Source organism: Orbicella franksi, chromosome 14 (genome assembly GCF_964199315.1).
Source record: "Orbicella franksi chromosome 14, jaOrbFran1.1, whole genome shotgun sequence".
Taxonomy (NCBI): domain Eukaryota; kingdom Metazoa; phylum Cnidaria; class Anthozoa; order Scleractinia; family Merulinidae; genus Orbicella; species Orbicella franksi.
In genome coordinates, this window is record NC_138158.1 from 22,606,081 (window position 1) to 22,626,077 (window position 19,997).

Genomic DNA, 19,997 nt, shown 5'->3' on the forward strand with positions numbered 1-19,997 from the left:
TTGTGCTACAGCTTGAAATCTGAGTTTTTCTTGACTAAGCTAATTAAATTGCTAGGTGGGTACTGGATGGTGACAAGGTAAGTGGTAGACAGGGTGAGTGGGTATAGGCAGGTACTGACAGAGACAGGGTGGGTGGGTAGGTTTATTGAATAAGCAGGTGGGTGTCTACTAAGCAATTAGATCTTGATCTCGAGATTTCTATCGAATAATCTAGTAATTGTTTTAGTATAAATCTACTGGTCATTCAAAACTTATCTAAATCCTCTTCACAGACACTTTGAAAATGCCACGAACCGGCTGTCGTTTTGTTAACGAGGGTACACTGCTACGCTACTCACTATCTATCACAGAATAGATAGCGAGTAGCATAGCTAATCAGAGAATGGCATTCATGATAGAACGCTGGTAGATTTAAACTATTTATAAGGGTTAGGCCATTGAGTAAGCTGATGGCTTAGAGAGAGAGTATTACCTGGTGGATTCCTTACTGAGACATCTTGTAGGTACACAGGAGGGCATTGAGTTATTCGATGGGCACTGGCATTGGTGCATGGTTTAATACGTCATTTATAATATTTAAGCAAATATCTCTAAGTTTTACAATCATACACAATGTCTGCACATTGTTTTAAGGCATACCTCCTCATATCTTTGGTTCTTATCTTTCACACTCTCTACGATTTCATTGTCCTCTGAAACACAAGTGCCTGGAAAATCCAGCATCCAAATAGTTTCTGTTTCTGAGAGTGTGAGGTGAACCTAGCAAAAGATAAAATACATTGTGGTCTGAACATTCAGCTGTCATATCCCTGAGATGTCTAACTGAAGAAGTAACCTAATCGCCTTTCTACTGAAATACAACCAAATACTCCAATTCAGCACAGTTACCATTTTATCCAGATCTGCCTCTGTAAGTTCCTCTCGAACAAACGTGGGACGTGTTTGAATGTCTGCATAGAAGAGAATAAAAAGATTAAGAAATGTCCTATTTTGCATGAGTAGTTTATAGACTTGGATTTGGGAATTTTTTTCCAGTACCTCCAAGTGAAGTTGCAAATTTGTCATGGTAACCAGAGCTTGGTTCAGCTAGATCCTCACTGACAGATTCTGGAGATGATCGGCCAGACACAGAACCAAATACTGACCGAGAAAAGCCACCATACATACTGGCACTGCTTGCCGCATAGAAGGACTGGCCTGTCATTTCTGAGGCTACAGAGGGCTGTGGAAAAGAATGTAAAATAATTTTTAAAAAATAGATTTGAGAAAGACCTCTACCCAAGAAAGCCCTGGTGAGTTTTGAATACCTTTTAGAAGGTCAATAAAAATCTCAAGGAGGTGGGAGTCCTGGACATCAATATTTTTAAAGGAAACTAAAGCAGCTAAAGTGGAATTTTCAGAAGCATAGAGGGGATTCCAAATAAAAAAATCCTCCTGTGGAGGGGAATGGATACTAAGTTCTAGAACACTCTACCGTAGCAATAGACTCTCCTCCAGTAAAAAATGTGTTGCTCTGGTTTCTCCTAGATAACAGAAAAGAAAAAAAGTTTCAGGATAAAATGTTTCATGGTATTTGAACTCTGTCTAAAGTATGCAGAACATTTTTTATCCAAGAGCTTCATTCTGACTATAGAGTAGAAATATTGTGTTGACACATGTGAAGAAATCAACAGTAGTATTTAGATTAATTCACTTGACTGCAGGATCAATTTGAAGTAGACTTTTTGGAGTGACATCTTGTCCCATGTCATCAAAAACCTGTACAAAAAGAGGCAAATTTTCTCATTTAGTGAGTGATTAATATAATTATATGATAATACATTGTTTGTGGCTAGTCTTACACAGTGCTTTCATTTCGTCCATGCCAAGGCACACTTCAAAGACCTTTCTGCTTGGCAATCTCATTGGGCATCATGCCCAAAGTCCTGTTTTCACTAGCAAAATGAAGTGCTGAATAAGACTAGCCAGTTGAACAATGTATAATTACAAGTAACTGTCAACTTTATTGTCGATTAATTTGTACATGTATGTGATTTTACTTAATATGCAATAGTCTCCTCCTGCGTCATTCATGTATAACCAGTAGAACCCCAGCAACTCAAACTCTGAAGGGAAATGAAAAACTGTTTGAGTTAGTGGGGTTTCGAGTTATCAGGGTCAATTAAAATATTCAATTTTTCAGGTTAATAATTGATAGTTTATTGATTTTCAGCACTTTGGTATACAATACAGTGCAAATTAAACTTATTTCAAAAGAAACTGATACATTTTGTAACAACTGTAACACCGCATCTGGCATGACTCTTATGATCGGTAAATAACTAGTGCATGATCTGTTTGTTGCACTAATTAAAATAAAATTGCTCTAGTCTTGGTTCTAGAGTTAGAATTCGATAACACAATAAGAAAAGCTAATGAGATATCTCAATGGGCATCTGTGGCGAGTTATAAGAACCAGAAATTCGAGTTCTCTGGGTAAATTTTGATCAAGGGAAACGAAATTTAGTTCGAGTTAGCGGGATTTTCGAGTTATCCGAGTTCAAGTTATCAAGTAAAAATGACTGAAAAGTTGGGTCAAATCCAAGGGAATTGAGACTCAGTTCGAGTTAGCGGGGGAGTTCGAGTTATCCGAGTTCAAGTTACCAGGGTTCTGTTGTATATATGAGCTATTGACCAAGCTAATGTTCAGTCAAGATGGGTGGTTATGGCTTTCCAGGAAATTTTTCATGCAGGACACTGCAGGTCGTCCCAAGGGGCAAAATAGCGCCATCTTGTCCACTCAGGTAGCCAATCACAGAAAAGGATTTGGTTCATCTTGCTTGCTCACAGAGTTAGCCATAAGCGGTCTTCTTGACTAAGATTTTATATAATAATATTATGTCCAAACACTTTGACTTGTGCGATCTATAACTGCAGCCTACCTGCACTGGAGGTTTAGTCTGTGCTTTGTCAGCTCTACTTGAGTCAATTGCTACACTCTTACGACTTGAGGAGTTAAAGAGATTACTCCTGGACCCTCCACCAATTGTTCTTATGCTTCTGCTTCCAAAGCTGTGGCTGCTCTTGCGACTTGCATTCATGTTTGCAGCCCCTACTCCAGGTTTCCTGGAAATAAAGGTTTAAGTTTGCTTGTAACTTTGGTACTGTAATATACTAACTATCCAAGGCTCAAACAAACGAGTAAGATCGCTTCACATCTAAAATTATTCAGCTGACATTTCACAAGCTTGCTTTACAACTGTGATGCAAGCCCCCAATATGTAAGTAATTTCTATATACAGTCAAACCTCTCCACAACGGCCACCTTGGGACAAACGAAAATGGCTGTTGTAGAGACTGGTGGCTGCTGTAGAGAGGTGGCCTTTAGTGGAGGTTCAGCTATACATATGTGATCTTTTGCAGAGATTATGCAAACATGCAACATTTTGACCCTGAACAGCTGGTTTTCTCAGTCGACCGCACAGCACACACACAGACCTAATAAGTTTTTGTGTACAGTTCCAGGATAATTTTATATCTCACCCCCTTTGAAAGGGAAGTATGCGCCTAAACTGGACTTTCCAGGGGACCAAACAAAAGACCTTCTATAGGGGGTATGTCCAGGTCTATGTCTATCGCTATATGTCTATAATAATAGAATTTTATGCAAGTTGACGGAGAACCAATTTTAACTATCTAGACAGTTTCGAATCAACTGAATCAAGATCACCTACGTTAGCTACATGTCGCAACTGAATCAAGCTTCCTAGAACAAGTTTTTCTTGCCACAACGAAATGAAAGCTCTATGTCACCGATAAGCCTACGAAACATGAAAACAAAGAGTTCAACACTTACATGGAGGCCTTCTTTCTCGCTTCGCTCCTGTTCATAGCGGCGAGACTAGTGAATCTTACAAAGTATCACGTTTACTCTTCTTTGACGGTGTTTATTGAAAAGTTAGAGGCTAAACTTTCTTGTTATTTACTCGCGCCCTTGTACATTTCCCTTGTAAACGTTGCTAGGCTTCTTGGCGGGAAAAGACTGGAAATGAAGGTTTGTAAACAAGCACCGAGCATGCCCAGATTTGATAACCGCGTTGTTGTTGTACCGTGTGGAGCTGAAATATCTGAGGAAGCAAAACATGTCGCGTAAATACAGCTGAAATATAGCTGTTACCGTTTAGATCGCTTGTGAAGGAGAACGCACTAGAAAGGTGGGAAACGTAACCACACGCCATGGGCCTACGAATAAAAGAGGTTCTTCCTACATTGGTAAGCTAAACTTTGTAAAATTAGAACGAATGTAATAACAGTGACCAGCTGAGCTAACGGGTTACAGTCTTTGCAAGCTAACTAGTGGTTGTAAATCATGCCATTCCTCTTTTCTTTTTCATTTGGAAGACCATTTTGTGTGGTATGACAAGCTGGATAAATTTTAAGTGAAAGGGGCTTTAAAGAAATGCATTACCTCCCAGGCTCCCCATGTTTCAGACTAGTTTTAAACCGTGAATGTGTTGCTGACGACTCTGTTGTCATGGTGGGAAAATTGAGATGATGCAAACCCCCTCTCCCCTGTCCCATGAATGAGGTTCTTGAGAAAAGACCGTAGGGATTTTTTTCTTTCAAAGAAGCCAACAATTCAAGAAACAAAGGGGGTACATGTTGGTAAACGTGTGCATGTGGTGTTGGGGGGGGGGGGGGGGGAGTACATGACAAGCCCTTGGAAGGAGAGTCTGCTGTCAAGGCTTTGCTGTCAAGGCTTCATGTAAATGTGAAGCAAATGAAATACATTAAAACAAACACTTTTGGTGTCTCTCCTCCCAGTTTTCTGGCTAATGACAAATTTATTTTTTTGTCCCTTGTTCTATAGTTTGTGGCAAGCCTTGTGATGTTAGCTTGGATTTTTGTGCTTGTTGCTGGTTATCGTGTAGCAATCAAGATGGTTGATGACATGGAGTAACATGTATCTTGTGTACATCATCAAGTGTCCTTGTCATCCATAAACTGTGTCCGAATTTTCACACAGGCAAAAGGGAACATCAGCTTCATTTGATGAAGATTCAAATGACTTGTGGAACTTTAAGTCAACCATTTTCTAAGGACAGTTTTTGATCTGTTCACGCTGTCTTGACTGATCTTTGTACATTGTAAACTTCCAGCATAGATCACTGATTTATGTGCATGTGTGCTTCGTCAGAAACTTATTCAGGTTGCCAAAAGTTTCTGCAAAGTAAGCTGTGATTTAGATCTTTGTCACTCTTGGAAGTAAACGAGAGAAAAACCTTCTGGTATGAGCCTAGTTGAAAACCATGTTCCTTTGATTGTCATAAGTATAGGTAATCATACGGTTTCGAGTTCAATTTGGAATTAATTTGCACGAGTGAGTTTTTCAAAAGTTTGAAATTTCAGCTTTTTGAAAAACTCACAAGTGCAAATTAACTCCAAATTGAACGAGGAAAACCGTATGATTACTTATTAATAATATAAACATGAAAAAATTCGTGCGGAGGAAGTGCCGGAAGATCTTTTTTGAAGCCATTTTTTCTCATTTGAGAAAACTTTTTTCAAAGTTTCAAGACAAAATTTTCATCGTCATTTTACGTGATATCATTTTCTTAGAAAAGTTCCTATTTTCTTTCAGTCAATCATAATCCAGAATTTCGATGTGTAATTTGCACTGGTGTTACACTTGAACCACACTGCTCTTAGCCAATCAGAATCGAGTAATTTTTTCATGTGTATTATTAACAAGGAAAAGTCATTTCAAAATTAAATGTAGCAGAACAATAATATTTTAATTTTGTTAATAACGTTAAGCTCACAATGTAATTGACTGATTGTCTTTCGAATACAACTCCCACTGAGGTCATACTGCACTTAAAATGCCAACATAGAGAGCAATAGTTATTATTTATACCACAAACATACAGCTACCTCTTAACATTTAACATTTACAACATGATGACTTATTCTACATGTAAATACTATTTCACAATGCAATGACCAACGAACTTTACAAAATTAAAGTTGTCCTTTCCAACATTGAAATTGTCAAGGCAAATATGACAATTTGCAAAGCTTGGCTAATTTACAACTAATACTCCTTCAAAAAGATAAACAAATCTTATTTAAACCAGGACTTTACAGATTTTTGACACAAACTCAGAAAAATGAATTTTAATATTTTTGCACAAATTATCTGTATGGATGATCTACTCTTTGGGATTCCATGTAATGTCTCCATGGTTACATAATAAATTGCATTTAACATAACTTGTTCAAATTTACACAAAATATTTAAAATGGACTTAAAGAAATGGTTACATATGTACTTTTACAAATTGTCTGATATATTTGACAAGGTATATGTAATAATTTAAAATCAACATTGAAATCAACAGCTAATTAAAGAGCATATAAAATGAAACATTTTATTCCATATTGATTTAATTTTATCTGATCAATTAAAATGTTACAATTTTATTTGGATTTCAGTTTGATTTTGACCTATAATTTAAAAGATAAAGTATGCATGCGAGCCAAGTGGCCCATAAGGCCGGAGCTTATCCCGGTTTCTGTAGCATGAAGCGACTAGGAGTATTTCTACTCCCCCTGGATGGGATGCTAGTCCATCGCAGGGTTACCCCCAGCATTAAGTTCGCCGGTACCCATTTATACACCTGGGTGAAGAGAGGCACTGTGAGAGTTAAGTGTCTTGCCCAAGAACACAACACAATGTCCCCGGCCAGGGCTCGAACCCGGACCACTCTATCTGGAGACGAGCGCACTAACCATGAGGCCACCGTGCCTCCCTGACCTATAATTTGACCAAGGAAAATTATCTTTGCTCCACTTTCAACTTGAACAAAATAATAAATATTATAAAATAAAATTCAGGATTGAGTAATGTAAATACTGAAAACAATATTATAAATTGCAACACAAACCAACTTGTTCTTTATACATCACCAAAAAAGTCCTTTGTTTAACATGTGAGTTTGGATAATTTTTCAAGATAAATTTACTGACCAACATAAGAATGCTAACAATCCAAACAGGGCAAGGAAAGAAAATATTTCATGTCATATGCACTTTAATATTTAATGTTTTGAATAAAATAATTTATCACTGTCTATAAACAGATTGTCCTCAAGTACTTGAGGATTGAAATTTTGATTTCACTGTCATTATTTATCTTGTAAATCAACATTACTGACTACTTACAAAGAAATGAAGAAATTTTGTTCCTTATTATATTTAATCACACATGGCTATATCAATGTATACAGCAAGCTAAGTGTTTTAAGGGTGGTTTTCAATAGTTCCATAAACAAGTTCAAGTACATTGTATTCAGCAACATAGTAGCAAACACAGATGGTTGTGCTTACGCTCTTCATGTTATCACTTGACACAGCGTAAGCAGAACAAGATAGAGCAAGTTCATTCTAATGCCAAAGTAACAGTTTCGACAAGTGAACATGGCATACACACACTATTGAAAGCCAACCTTTATGTAATAATCAACTTAATTCACATTAATATAAAATAGCTGTTCTGTAAAATTGATAGAATTTTAACAAAACCTCAATTTGATTCTCATTTTGAGGATGGAAATATATTTATAGCCCCCCCTCCCCCCCACCCCATTTCCCTCCTTCCTAAATCACACCTTCTTTGCTTCCCTTATTTTGGCTTCTCTGTAGGGAAATAATTATGTAGCAAACCTCCAGTAACAAATTTCAAATTCACATTGGAGGTTATGATTTCAGGAGAAAAAATGTTAAAAATATTACAAACTACCGGTACTACAAAATTCTGTAAATCCTCAGGCTGGAAAGAAGAAAATCAAAACAAATGGTTGCTCATTGCTGAATGAAATTCATCATTCTATTTACTACCAATGAAAACAAGATCTCTCAGGCTTCTGGATCAATAAATGTACAAACAGAACCCACGATAGGGAATTCAAAATAAATAAAGTTAAACTAAACCAGTGCCCACCTAGAGGATGACTTAACATGTCAACTATACAATGTTATGAAGGATCATACATTCAAAGATTCCTAAAGTCTGTGCATGGAAACAAGAATTCTAAAAATCCATTATAACTATCCTCTGCTTGAAATAGCATTTGTGGTGTAATATCTCAATACTGAGTTATTAATAATAAATAATCTTGCACACCTCAATAATATTACCAGTAATAGCTTATACAGTGATTTAATATTCAACATCCATGTGTCATTGACACCATAAAGTGTTGAATTTAACAACTCAGGTAAACGCTACTATTGGCCAACAGTCAACAATGACCGAGCCCATCAAATTCCCAGATTTGCAAAGGTCACTGGCTGATATTTACAGTGTACTTTCAGGATCACTTTCGATGGTACAACTTTATCACCCACAAACTTAGTAGTTTGTGCTGTGAACACTTTGATTTGATTCTGACCGGTCAATAATTATTGTGCACTGACCTATCAAAATAAAGTTTAGGACATGCAAGCAAACCTTAAAACTGCAAATTAATTACCATTGCTGTTAAACTGTTTGCAGTTTAATTTTCTCATGCCTACTCGGCTTTTTGCTTGCTGCACAATAACATTCCATAAAGCCTTCTGGTGTTCAAGTTATTTCTAAGCCCTTCACTTTCACTGAGGTTACAAATTAGTTACTGTATTAGGTCTCATATGAATTTTTTTTCATGTCATACACAATGAATCACAGGCAATTAGCAGGTTTGATTTACAAAAATAAATTGAGGGGTAAGTTGTCGAAAGCAACAAAGTTGCACCATTTAAACTGGCCCTTACACAATGACCATTTCTGTTATTGCTTCCATTTCTTTGTAGTAAGTTGCTACTCCATTTTAAAATTAAAAGCCTTATTTTGATAAACCAGTTCAGTTTGGTTGCGTCATCAAAAACTATCAATGTCCAGTGAATTTATACGCAAAACGGTTTTATACTTTATCCACAATGCCATTACTTACAAATTTCTCTTTGATTACATGAAGTTGACTCGTACATGTACATGTAGACCTGTACTTGCGAACAACACCAGGAATTTTTTTAAAAAAACTTCTAATACCTGGCATTACTTTTGGTGTGTGAAGAGAACAGAATCTGTCACAGGTGTGTTGTGAACAGATAGATAAGAACGTTCTTGGGAGTTGGTTGCATTATAACTTGATACACTCGACGGTGGTAATGACACATTGCCTAGGCTACTTGAATGAAATGCTGAAGATCCCGTGGTTGCAATAGGTTTCAGTGGTGGCGGTTTACTGAGCATACTGTTGATCAACTTTGGCCGTCCACTTGGAAGGATTTTTAACTTTTTTGTCGGTGGTTCTCCACCAGATTCTGGACCAGACACAATGACAGATGTTGGAACACAAGACTGTTGTTGCAACTGTCTGTTAGGAACGCTGTCATGGAGGTCTCTTTTCGTCAGGGAGACTGATACAGGGTTAGAATTTGAAACGTTAATTGTGACGACCGTACTCTGGGCTGCAGTGGGGGCGGCAACAGTATGCATTGGTTGTATTGCTATTGGCTGACTCTGGCTTTGAATGGCAGTGGTGATGGGTATCATTCCATTTCCAGGACGAACCCTTGATGTGAAGTTGTGTGGACTGGAGGCGCGGCTAGAGGCAGCACTCTCATTTTCATCCAGAAACCTGTCCATGTAATCCCTGAAACAAAGACAACTCCACGTTAATACTTTTCTGACCTTTTACCAGTTTGTATATTAATTATTTAATCGCAGTTGAATCCCACTATTTTGAACTCACAGGAGAAACAAAAAACAGCTCAAAGTAGCGAGAGTTCAAAATAGCTGATAGCAAATCAGTAAACATCTCAGAGCTTAAATTGTAACACTTACGTAATTCCTGGGTGGAAGGCATATTTTTTCTTTGTCAGACGGGTTTGGCAAGCAAAAGCATCATGCCGTTCAGTTTTCTTCCATAAATAGTAGAACTGGACTATTTCTCCCACAGTGCGAGACATAACCTGCAATGTTTAAAATTTACTTTAATTTAATTCTTAATTCAACAAGTAACACAGAATTGAAGCTTTCATGTAACCAAATTATGCAAGAACTACTGAGATTATACTGTATTCCAGACTGAAAATTTGTACCAAAGCAAATACACTGTACCACTTTGCAATAAAAAGGTAAAAGCCCTTTTCATGGTTAAAATTTCTCATTTGCATTTAAAAAGTAATCTAACATATATCCGAAGCAATTTTACGCAGAAACAATAAAAATGAAAAGGGTAATCATGAAAAGGGCTTTTGCATTCTATAAATGTAAAAATTTACAGTAGCTTTAAGTGAAATATTACCAGAAAATTAAAAAGTGATACCTGTTTGTTGGTAGTGCTCTCGTTGACTTACCTTATTCTTCTGGATCTGTCTGAAGTCCTTTCCATAAACTCTCAAACCTGAAAGAAATGGAAATAAGAAAATAGCAAAAGAGTGGATGAAAACAAGGTTGTTGGGTCAGTACCATTTGATTTATAAAAGATTGGGATAAATTGAAAATAACATACCACTTTCGAAGTCCCTGCACTCATCTTCAGACCACAAGGCCATTTCTGAAACAATATCAGTTTCTTACAAGTTAGTGAAGTATTATTTCAGAGTAACAAGTCACATTACATGGTTGGAACAAATTTCATTACTTTCTTTACAACAGACTAAATGTTTATTTGCATAAATCAAAAAATTAGGTGCTGAACTACAGGCAAACAGAAAGCTCTTGGTTACAAACCTGCTTGTGGGTTCGTTTGAGATTTTCTCTTGCCTATGGCATCTTCTACTATGTAGTTGCACTGTAACAGCAAGTACAAAGCCTGCAACATTCAAACAAATTACATGTAGTGACAAGTTAATAAAGATGGTGAATTTTAAGCTCGGTAATGTATGTAATTCATTACGCAATTACGCAAATGTAATTCATTACCAAGCTTACAATTCACCATCTTTATTAACTTATCACTACTCACAATGACTTCGATAGCGTTGATCCTAGCAGTATGCAGGACACCTATCATATATGAACTCAGTTAAATCACCTCGCTCTCCATGAGTTCTTGTAGCTCAGTGGATAGAACGCCCACCCGGTGTTCGGGAGGTCATGGGTTCGATTCCTATTGGGGACTCAGAATTTTTCTTTGTCCCACGCTCGTGTCATGTTGATTAATTCACCTTCAAATTACATGTAGATTTCAAATACCATATTAGCAAATGTTACAAGCCTTGCTTACAAAGTAGCATAACATGGTTAAGCAAAGTCTAATACATATGTGTCTAACACATAGACACTTAAATAAAGGTCTTACTTACTAACTTACTTACTACGGTATAGACTGTGACCCATCAGATTGGTGCATCTTTTCGTTGTTAGTAGCATGATGTAATAAGTGACTACGATTATTTCGCTGTCTTCCTCCAGCTATGATAGTACATCACAGGGTTTACCATAGGTTTTTGTTCCCTGGCAAGCATTTGTATTTCTCAGTAAAGGGAGGCATTTTGAGTTAGAGGAAAGTGTCTTGCCCAGTACCACAATTTAAGCCATGACTCAAACCTGGACAAGTTCAGGGTTCGTATTCTTTTAAGCTCTCCAAATTCCACAACTTTCCATGACCTTTACCACGACCTTTTCCCTTTTGCCACGACCTTACGTTTAGCTGTCACTTTTGAAAATTTGCACAACTATCCTTGTTTTAGGGTGAAATTTGCATTTTTTTTAAAATCTCAGGCGTTCGCCAAAATGTATGCAGTTCAAATCACCCTTAGAGTGTCTGCATAGGAGGCTAATTGCTCAGTAACTTGCCTTTATTTTATTTTGTTCTTGTTTTGACATGTGCAACGATAACGTACCAGACATAACTATTTTTTTCCATGACTTTCCATGACCAACATTTAAATTCCATGACTTTCCAGGCCTGGAAAAAGAAATTCTTGAATTCCATGACTTTCCAGGTTTTCAATGACTCATACAAACCCTGAAGTTGATATGGAGTCCATTACACCACTGCACTTTTGTCGCAGCACTTGCTCCATACATTCTCTATAATTACAGTCAACATTGGTACAGTAACATTTGCCATGTCCTAACAAACTTGTGAGTCTGAACACCTATGAGCAGCTTACTTGTTCATCGTCCCTGAGTACATCTCGCCTCATTCCCTCAAGGCCTGGAATCTGACATATTGCATTCAAATAACGCTGTACTGCAAGAGAATATGTTGTTCATTATCAGTGCAAGTTGAGAGAAGTACAATTGACTGATAACTCATGAGCCATGGGTAATTTACATCTTGAACCTCCCTTTAGTGAGTATGCATGTTAACAAGTTAACATGTTAACTCGAGATTTCTACAGCCCTCCTTGACTATTTACATTGTCAAATGAGCCCAAAGTGTGTATGTGAGATTCAAGGTATATGCCAGTCAAACAAGAACTCTTGCAATCTCTGATTTGAGAATGTTCCAATCCAACAATAGCTAACACCAAAGTAGGTAGTTTTAATGAGCACCGATGTTTAAGTCTCTCTTTGGCTTACTTTTCTCACCTTCTCAGGAACTCAAAGAACTTTCTGTTTAGCTAGTGTGATGTACTTACACTCTTTAGCACTGACTTTCTTGGGATCCCAAAGGCACTTGTCATCTTTAATATATGGAGCTGTTGACAATGAAAATTATCATTATATTAAGGTTACAGTATACCTTCAGATCGGCAATTTTCTTCAAATTTGGATTTTTGGTTCAAAGTAATGGTCGAAGAGTAATCTCTAATTTCTGAAAACAAAATTGAAAAAAACTCAATATTGGCGGAGAAATGGAGGTTTTACGTTACGGCCGGAAGTAAAAGTTCCCTCTTGATTGACAGCCCTATAACGTGTACGCAATCAACCGAGACTACTTTCGCGGGAATATATGGATACCACGAATTGGCTGGCTACTCAGATCCAAGCATTTTTCGTATTAGATGTAATTCTATTAAGTTATAAGTAAACATGGACCACGGAAAACTCTGTTTACCAGTTCAAAAAAGCGAAGAACGAATGAAAACACATCAATGAGTGAAGAAGCGAAAGTTGGCCTCACGGATGAAGCTATAGCTATCGTATCAAGCGGGCAAAAAGATCGAGTCAAGAGTAGAGAAAGATTCTGTAAAAGTTTGGGAACTCGACAGCTATAACAGCGACGTGTACATTGACTCTTTTGTTGAGTCCGATACCGATGAATCGCCCAACTCATTGAGATCCATTGGAATATTATCCATGCACATTTGCTCCGCCGCACTTTCTTTTGTTCAGTTTGTTCTCGTCGCCCAGCCACTCTAGCGTTCGTATCCTTTTTCGTCTTCCCCATTTTGCCAGACCAGCTTCAAGAAAAACTGAGCTACAGAAAAATTATCTCTCCGCCTTGAGCGCATTGCGAAACACAAGGGTTTTTTCGAGATTCACGGGTAAATTTCACCGCGAGTTAATGGTAATAAATTTTCCAAGCGCTGATTGGCTCAGTGATCTGAGAACCCAGTTGAAGGCGTTTCTGGGCGGAGTTTGTTTGCGAAGCAAGGGATTTTTCTTAGCGCTGTTTTCTCGAATAAATTTTTTCGCTTGAAGCAGACACTTTAAAGAGTTACAACTCAAAGGGGATTTGTTTGATTGCCCTCAAATTTGGACAGTAGCTAGATTAACATATAAAAACCAAAAACGTGTCTGCGAATTGTTTATTTCGAAATATTTTTTCTCCGAGAGCAATTTTTGTACGGTCACTTCACATTTTTTAAATCCTATTTTGAAAATGTTCTGTAACTTTTTACTGCAATTGAATATGGCAAAACGCAGACACGCTTTTTTAGCGCTTTTTGTCCTGAAACCGAGGAAAAAAATAAATTGGCGAAAAACAAAATTCGCTTTGACTTGTAGCTTCCAAAAGGTGATTAGGACGCTCGCATTTAGTGGCCGTGAAAAAATCGGCACTTCATTTTATTTCAAAATTTTTGGTATGGTTTGATAGCCAGCTCTATAAGCTTTAATTTGATATAGGGGTTTAGGTATCTACAGCTTAAACCGGACGCGCTACATCGCTTGGACGTGAGACACCCCTGAAGGTATACGGTAACCTTAAGTAATCAGAACTTGGAGTTAACAGGTTAGTCTGGAAAGAAGCCATCCATAATGGTGTATTAGTATTCCAGGGATCAATATACTATTTTTTATAAGCTTTAAAAATTGACCTCACTTACCTTCTTGATAATTTGGACCCATCATTTCTGGAACCTCTGCTTGATGGTCAGGTCCAATTTGAATCTCCTGGAATAGAAGTAAATGTTCATCACTCAGCATTAAGTAACACATAGATCCTATTAACTAGCAGTCTGCAGTATGGTTCCATGTTCCAACCAACAATAGCTATATGCATTGAGCAATAGTTCCCACAGGTAACCTATAGCATGGTTGTAGTCAGAGTGTTTAAATGAAAAACAATTTCTTTTTGTTTTTTTCTGATCAATAACAGTGGCCTCACGGTTGGTGCACTTGAATCTGGCTCAAGTGGTCTGCGTTCAATCCCTGGCCAGGAATTTTGTGTTTTTGTTCTTGGGCAACCTACTTTACTTTCACAGTGCCTCTCTCCACCCACGTGTATAAATGGGTACCACAAATTTAATGCTGGGAGGTAACCCTGCGATGGCCTAGCTTCCCATCCAGGAGGGAGTAGAAATACAGACCTAGTCACTTCATACTGTACTACTGAACTGGAAGCAAGTGCCTGCTTGATGGACCTTTGGCTCATATACACTAACAGACTTTAACGTTCTCTCAGAATCTTTGAGTCAATTAACGTCTATACACTTGCGCTATTAGTAATGATGGGAGTAGTTTCATTCTAAGCAATAATTCATTGCCTGTCAGCGGTTTATGTAATTGACTATCACTTACAGCAGTAAGAACTGTAATAACTAAATATAATTTTATGATCCGATGAGCTTTAAAACAACTTACTTGCTATAACGAAAATACTGATATCAGTGGCGGATCTAGCGGAGGACCGACTCCCCCCCCCCCCCTCCCCCCTATTCTGGGTGAAAAAAGAAGAAATGTCTGAAGGAAGAAAAGCTGGCAGGGCAAGTAAAACAAAAGCGGGCCCCCACCTTAGCTCAAAGTCTGGATTCGCCACCGGATATGTTCTATCTTTAAGCCCTCTTAAGTGAAACATTGGCAGTAACAACAACATTGTTAGAACAGAATCCAAGCTGACATCTCTCACCTTTTTCCAGTCTTCTGGGGAATAATCTTCATCATCAGAGGATGATGAACTTTCACCCAAATTGAAGTAACTGTAGGCAGCAGCCACTTAAAAGGAAAAAAATATTAATGTTGGATTACACTGTAACAGTATGGACTACTTTTCCTGTAAAACAGCTGACAAAATTGGAGGGATGAAGTTCATTCCACTCTCACTAACTAAATGTACATGTATCATCAGAGTGTTGTAAAACAAGTTGGTAATAGGCATGTATATGAAAGAGTTGACATTACAGTGGAAAATCCCAATTTATTTTAAATAACCTCCAAGGAAAACAAAAACTGGTTTGAAAAATCAGGTTATTGGAGAAATCTGGGTGGGGGGATTACCGTGTTCGATTGAGGGGAAGGGAACATCTTTTGGTTTCGTGTTGTTGGAAAATTAAAAAAATTAAGGGTTTGAGAAACTGCAGAAATATTGCACCCATTGCTAACTCTTATGGGTTCAAATAAAAAACAACAACAACAACAACAGCATAAGTTTTACACTTCACCAACTAACTACCAAGTCTGTTTAATGACAAGATGTCCTAATTTTTTGTCTGGACCATGTGCATTCATTATTATTTCAAAAGCTATAGACAACAAGCACTGTTATCAGCCAGAATCCAGCTACAGACTGATATAAACCTTTCTTTAGGGGAATATCAGAGTACTTACATCCTCTGGTTATTCTTTGGTTTTCAGGGAAAAAGTTGTTGTCTCGACTTGCTCGTGGAGAGGGAGGGGACTGTGGGGATCTCGGTGATGGTACTGACAGGGGGGAGTCTGGGGTTGGAGGTGCTGGTGAATCTGTATTCTCTGGTAAAATATTTTCTTCAAGTAATGGATTTACAGCAGGATGGGGTGGATCAATTTCACGTGCGTCGATCAAAGGTGGAAGTGGGTCTGGCTTGATTTCGTCCAATGGTACATCAGCCTCAGGGTTGGCATCATCTGAGTATCCATAAAGAGCTAGCAGGTCCTCTAAAGGCATGTCACGTTCCTTGTTACGTAAAAAAATGATAATATGAAAACAGTGATATATACCTTTTACTAACCGAGTTCAAAGTCCGTACTGGCATTTACGGACCAAGTTTTTTCGCTTTGATTTATGGCCAAATTTGCAAAGTGCGGAGGCCATAAATCGAAGGGGAAAAACAAGGACCAATAACTTACAGTACAGACCAAGAAGACAAGGTTGGTAAGATATTTATTTTATCTCTACTGTGTGTCTGATGGGTTCAGGTAACAATTTCCATTCACACAGAACAGCTCCAAATTTCTTATGAAAGTTGAAAGAAAAATGAGTCAATAAATGAAATTGGTGTTACATGGTTAGAATGTTTTAATACACAATTTAAATTACCAAAAGCAGTTTTAAAAATTAACAGGCCGTACAGTACAAAAGGGCCAGGTAAATGATCAATCACAGCTTGCATGGTAACTGAGAGATATATTAAGTTTAGTTAAAGTACATGTAAGGAATAGCTACAGAAGCAAAACAAAACTGAAAATTAAACACTTTCTTAGTGCTAATATACATGAGTACATTGTATGATATATGTAAGAGGCTACAAAATTGTAGCATAAAAAATATACCGGTAGTGTTATTTTATTATAAAAAATGTTCAGTTTATAAAAATTACTGAACGTAAAGCATGAATTTATAATGGGGATTTATAATAGGGCTCCAAATGTGATGGAAAAAATTTCAGAATCACTTTCCATTATAACAACTAAGGAGCAAGAATAAATTAAAATGATGTTAAATTAAATGTGTCATTTTAACATCTGAAGAATTAAAAATCTGAAAACAAAAAAAAACAATTGTTCAAGGTTTTTTTTGGTAAAAATAACCAGTTGTAAAGTAATATGTAAAAAATGATGAGTATTTTTTTTTTTTGAAAAATGCTTTTTTGGCATTTTACACGCACTAACCTTTTGCAGTTCTGACAATTCATCTTCATTAAATTCCTCTTTATCAGCCATTAGTTCTTCCTCATCCATGGTCGTTTCATCGTCCATGTCATGTACCATCATATCAGCTGTGATTTCATATTCCTGGTCTGTTGAGTCACCTAATAACAACGGTATCAAAGAAGAAAATACAATAATTGTAATAAGCTTACCGTTTTAAGGTATTCCTGGAGGCTAATTTGCATATTTTTCTACCATATTTGCATGCATCAAATCGTTAAAAATATTGGCTCAAAAATGATAAAATTTTTACATCTAAAACGTTGTTCTATGTATTTACTTTAAAAAATAATTTTCTTCAGCCAGAATGAAAGTAGTCCCTGAAATTTGATATTTAAATGGGCGTGGTCGAAACCCTCTTGTTTTGATTATTGCAAAATAACTCAAAGAATATTCCTTCAATGTTAGAAAGGTTTGGCCAATTTATGCACGAGGTTGAAAACTAAAATTCCGTGCGAGTACGTCAGAGAAAAGGAAAACGGGAAAAAATTATGTCTAGAAATATGTTTTCACACCCTTATAAAAATGGCAATGCTTCTACGAGTCTTGTATTCAAAGGCATTTGACGTACTCGCACAAAAAAGTCCGTTCACATACGTAGTTTTTGTCTGCCAAGTTTTAAGTCGTAGCGATTAACCTATGAAAAGAAAATGAAATGAACAATCTCCCACATTTATTTATACCATTTATTTAGACACAAGATCGAGCTTTAATTCGAAAATTACCAGTCGGAAAGCTCTCCCTTCGTTGTTTTCCTCGGCAGCCATCTTGTAAATGCCTACAATAATAGTTTCCAGCGGTATATCGCCTAAAACGGCCCTGTTTTGGGCCCTTTTTTCCTTTTACGGGGTGCTATTTTTCCCGCGAAACCAATCGGAAGAAGCGATTACGAACAATAACACCTTTCCATAGCAACGGTACCCGCAACGGCATCCAACTGTTAGTGTTGACAGCGTGATTGCGAGAATTGACATTCGAAGCGAGCGAAAGATAGGACGCGCGAGAGAATTTAGCGAAAAAAAAAACGAAAGAAAAAAAGAAGTAGTCGGAGTGATGCCGCCGAAAAAGCGACAGAGAGAAACTAGCGAGAAAGCGGCGAAGGCGGTGAAGGCTAATGCGATTCGTGGTTCTGGAACACAATCAAGAATTGCGTTAGATTTTGATAAGTTGAGGGAAGCTGGCTGGACGATAAAACAGGAGGAGAGGGAGTCGTCCTCGGGAGTTAAGGTCTACCTACGCTACACAAACCCTGGTGGAAAGACACTAAAAAGTGCGAAAGATGTAGAACGGCAACTGAGAGATGAAGGGGTCTTGGAGACCTTTCAAACAACTAAAACCATTGTCAACGCCAAACAAGAGCAGAAATCAACGACCGATTCTCCCCACGATGACTCTGACTACGAACCACCGCTAAAGGAACTTCGTGAGGAAAGCAATAGGGAATGGTGAGACTCCTGCTTGTATCTTGATTTGTAGCTTACAACAAACCGTCTCAATTTCATAACTTTTTTCATTGAAGATTGATGGCTCGATTAGTTGTCTTGTCTAGCATTGAGATTTTCTCACGTTTCTATGATATGTGATCTGTGAGCAATGAATACATTCTCATTACATAAGCGTCCATAACATACGTTTATTTCACTTCCCCTTGGTGCTTCCCAGTGAAATTTTTGATTCATGTTTTGTTAGCTTGTGTAGCTACAAATTTTATGTGAAAACATTAGCTAACCTTGACCGATGATTTTCCAGTGCGCTTTTGTTTACTGTAATTACAATGACTCTGCCAAAGCGCTGTTACTTACAATTGCTTTTATCTTTTAGAATCCGTATCCCAGAAGGACTGTTTGTGGCCACGACGTCAAGCATTATTTCTTTTGTCCGCGAGTTCAATGCCTATTTTATTTTCTGAAAGTACGGTCGAGCGCATTTACTGCTTCCTCGGCTGCCATCACGATCAAAGAGGGTGTCACATTTCGAATTACCAGGTTTTATTGCGTTGAGCTGTCAACAAGACCATCCTTTGGGAGACCACAGCAGGACATTTTTTGGTATTTTTACCGCGAAAACCTACATAGAAACGAAACTTCGCATGCCAATATCTCAGACGGGTTTGGTTTTTCCGACCTAAAACTTAGCATACGTTTGTGTTTTAAAATTATCTTCCAGCGGACAAAAAATTTTGGCAAAACAAAAATGTCACTTTAGCCTCTAGGAATACCTTAATTAGCAGCTAGCTAGCCTGTAGTGTTAGAAAAATGTTTCACAATTGAACATTTTGACAAACTAGGCAGCTTATAACGTTAAAAACTCACCTGTATCGTCCGTTTGGGCTTTAGGGGACTGTAAAAATTCGAAAGAAAATATACACGTTACGCTACACATAGATCGCAAAAATTTGAGCAACTTCCGATTTTGAAAAAACTCGAAACACCGCTTTCCAAGTTGACAAGTGAACGTAAACATTGTATATAACAAATCTTTAGCGACAGGAAACGATCAAAGAACGACACTGACCGATGAAGGAACCTTCCTAGGAATTTCATGAATAATTTTGCTGTGTTAAAGGCAGATAACAAATGTGTGATTAAATTATTTTATCACGCAACCTTACCAATTCCGCTGCCTCCGCCATCTTTGAAAATTTGTTAGCGGCGAAGCGTCCAAGCATGCGTCATCTGAAACCAAGGAACTGTGGGAAATAAATCCCACAAACCATTGCGAGTAAACC

General features: G+C 37.6%; 3 protein-coding genes across 3 annotated transcripts in view; 1 reads left to right on the forward strand and 2 right to left on the reverse strand.

Moving 5' to 3' along the window:
- Window positions 1–3,992, reverse strand: part of LOC145467084 (dynein axonemal intermediate chain 4-like) — a 16,088-nt gene extending 12,096 nt beyond the window's left edge. Inside the window, exons 1-7 of the mRNA XM_081450606.1 lie at window positions 3,836–3,992; window positions 2,922–3,105; window positions 1,694–1,758; window positions 1,475–1,523; window positions 1,039–1,222; window positions 889–950; window positions 640–759 (exon numbers count right to left, since the gene is read on the reverse strand). Of these exons, the coding sequence (XP_081306732.1) occupies window positions 640–759; window positions 889–950; window positions 1,039–1,222; window positions 1,475–1,523; window positions 1,694–1,758; window positions 2,922–3,105; window positions 3,836–3,870 (699 nt within the window). The 5' untranslated portion in view covers window positions 3,871–3,992. The remainder of the gene's footprint in view (window positions 1–639; window positions 760–888; window positions 951–1,038; window positions 1,223–1,474; window positions 1,524–1,693; window positions 1,759–2,921; window positions 3,106–3,835) is intronic.
- A 1,761-nt stretch (window positions 3,993–5,753) lies between these two features.
- LOC145467092 (mesoderm induction early response protein 1-like) lies at window positions 5,754–19,996 on the reverse strand. The gene is made up of 13 exons (XM_081450617.1): window positions 19,881–19,996; window positions 19,582–19,609; window positions 17,231–17,370; window positions 15,971–16,295; window positions 15,273–15,358; window positions 14,251–14,317; window positions 12,619–12,678; window positions 12,148–12,227; window positions 10,760–10,841; window positions 10,539–10,583; window positions 10,384–10,430; window positions 9,869–9,996; window positions 5,754–9,677 (listed from the first exon to the last, which is right to left on the reverse strand). The coding sequence occupies exons 1-13, from the start codon at window positions 19,935–19,937 to the stop codon at window positions 9,077–9,079; spliced, it is 1,746 nt and encodes a 581-aa protein (XP_081306743.1). The 5' UTR covers window positions 19,938–19,996; the 3' UTR covers window positions 5,754–9,076.
- On the forward strand, window positions 17,439–19,310 carry LOC145467795 (uncharacterized). The gene is made up of 2 exons (XM_081451384.1): window positions 17,439–18,714; window positions 19,091–19,310. Coding segments are annotated over exons 1-2 (393 nt in total). The 5' UTR covers window positions 17,439–18,322; the 3' UTR covers window positions 19,092–19,310.
- Window position 19,997: the final 1 nt, after the last annotated feature.

Coding starts and splice junctions, on each gene's coding strand:
- LOC145467795 (XM_081451384.1), top strand. CDS start 18,323: ATGCCGCCGAAAAAGCGACAGAGAGAAACTAGCGAGAAAGCGGCGAAG.
- LOC145467092 (XM_081450617.1), bottom strand. CDS start 19,937: ATGCTTGGACGCTTCGCCGCTAACAAATTTTCAAAGATGGCGGAGGCA. Junction 19,610..19,880: donor TGGCGGAGGCAGCGGAATTG/GTAAGGTTGCGT, acceptor GAATTTTTACAG/TCCCCTAAAGCCCAAACGGA. Junction 12,679..14,250: donor GGGTCCAAATTATCAAGAAG/GTAAGTGAGGTC, acceptor CATTGTCAACAG/CTCCATATATTAAAGATGAC.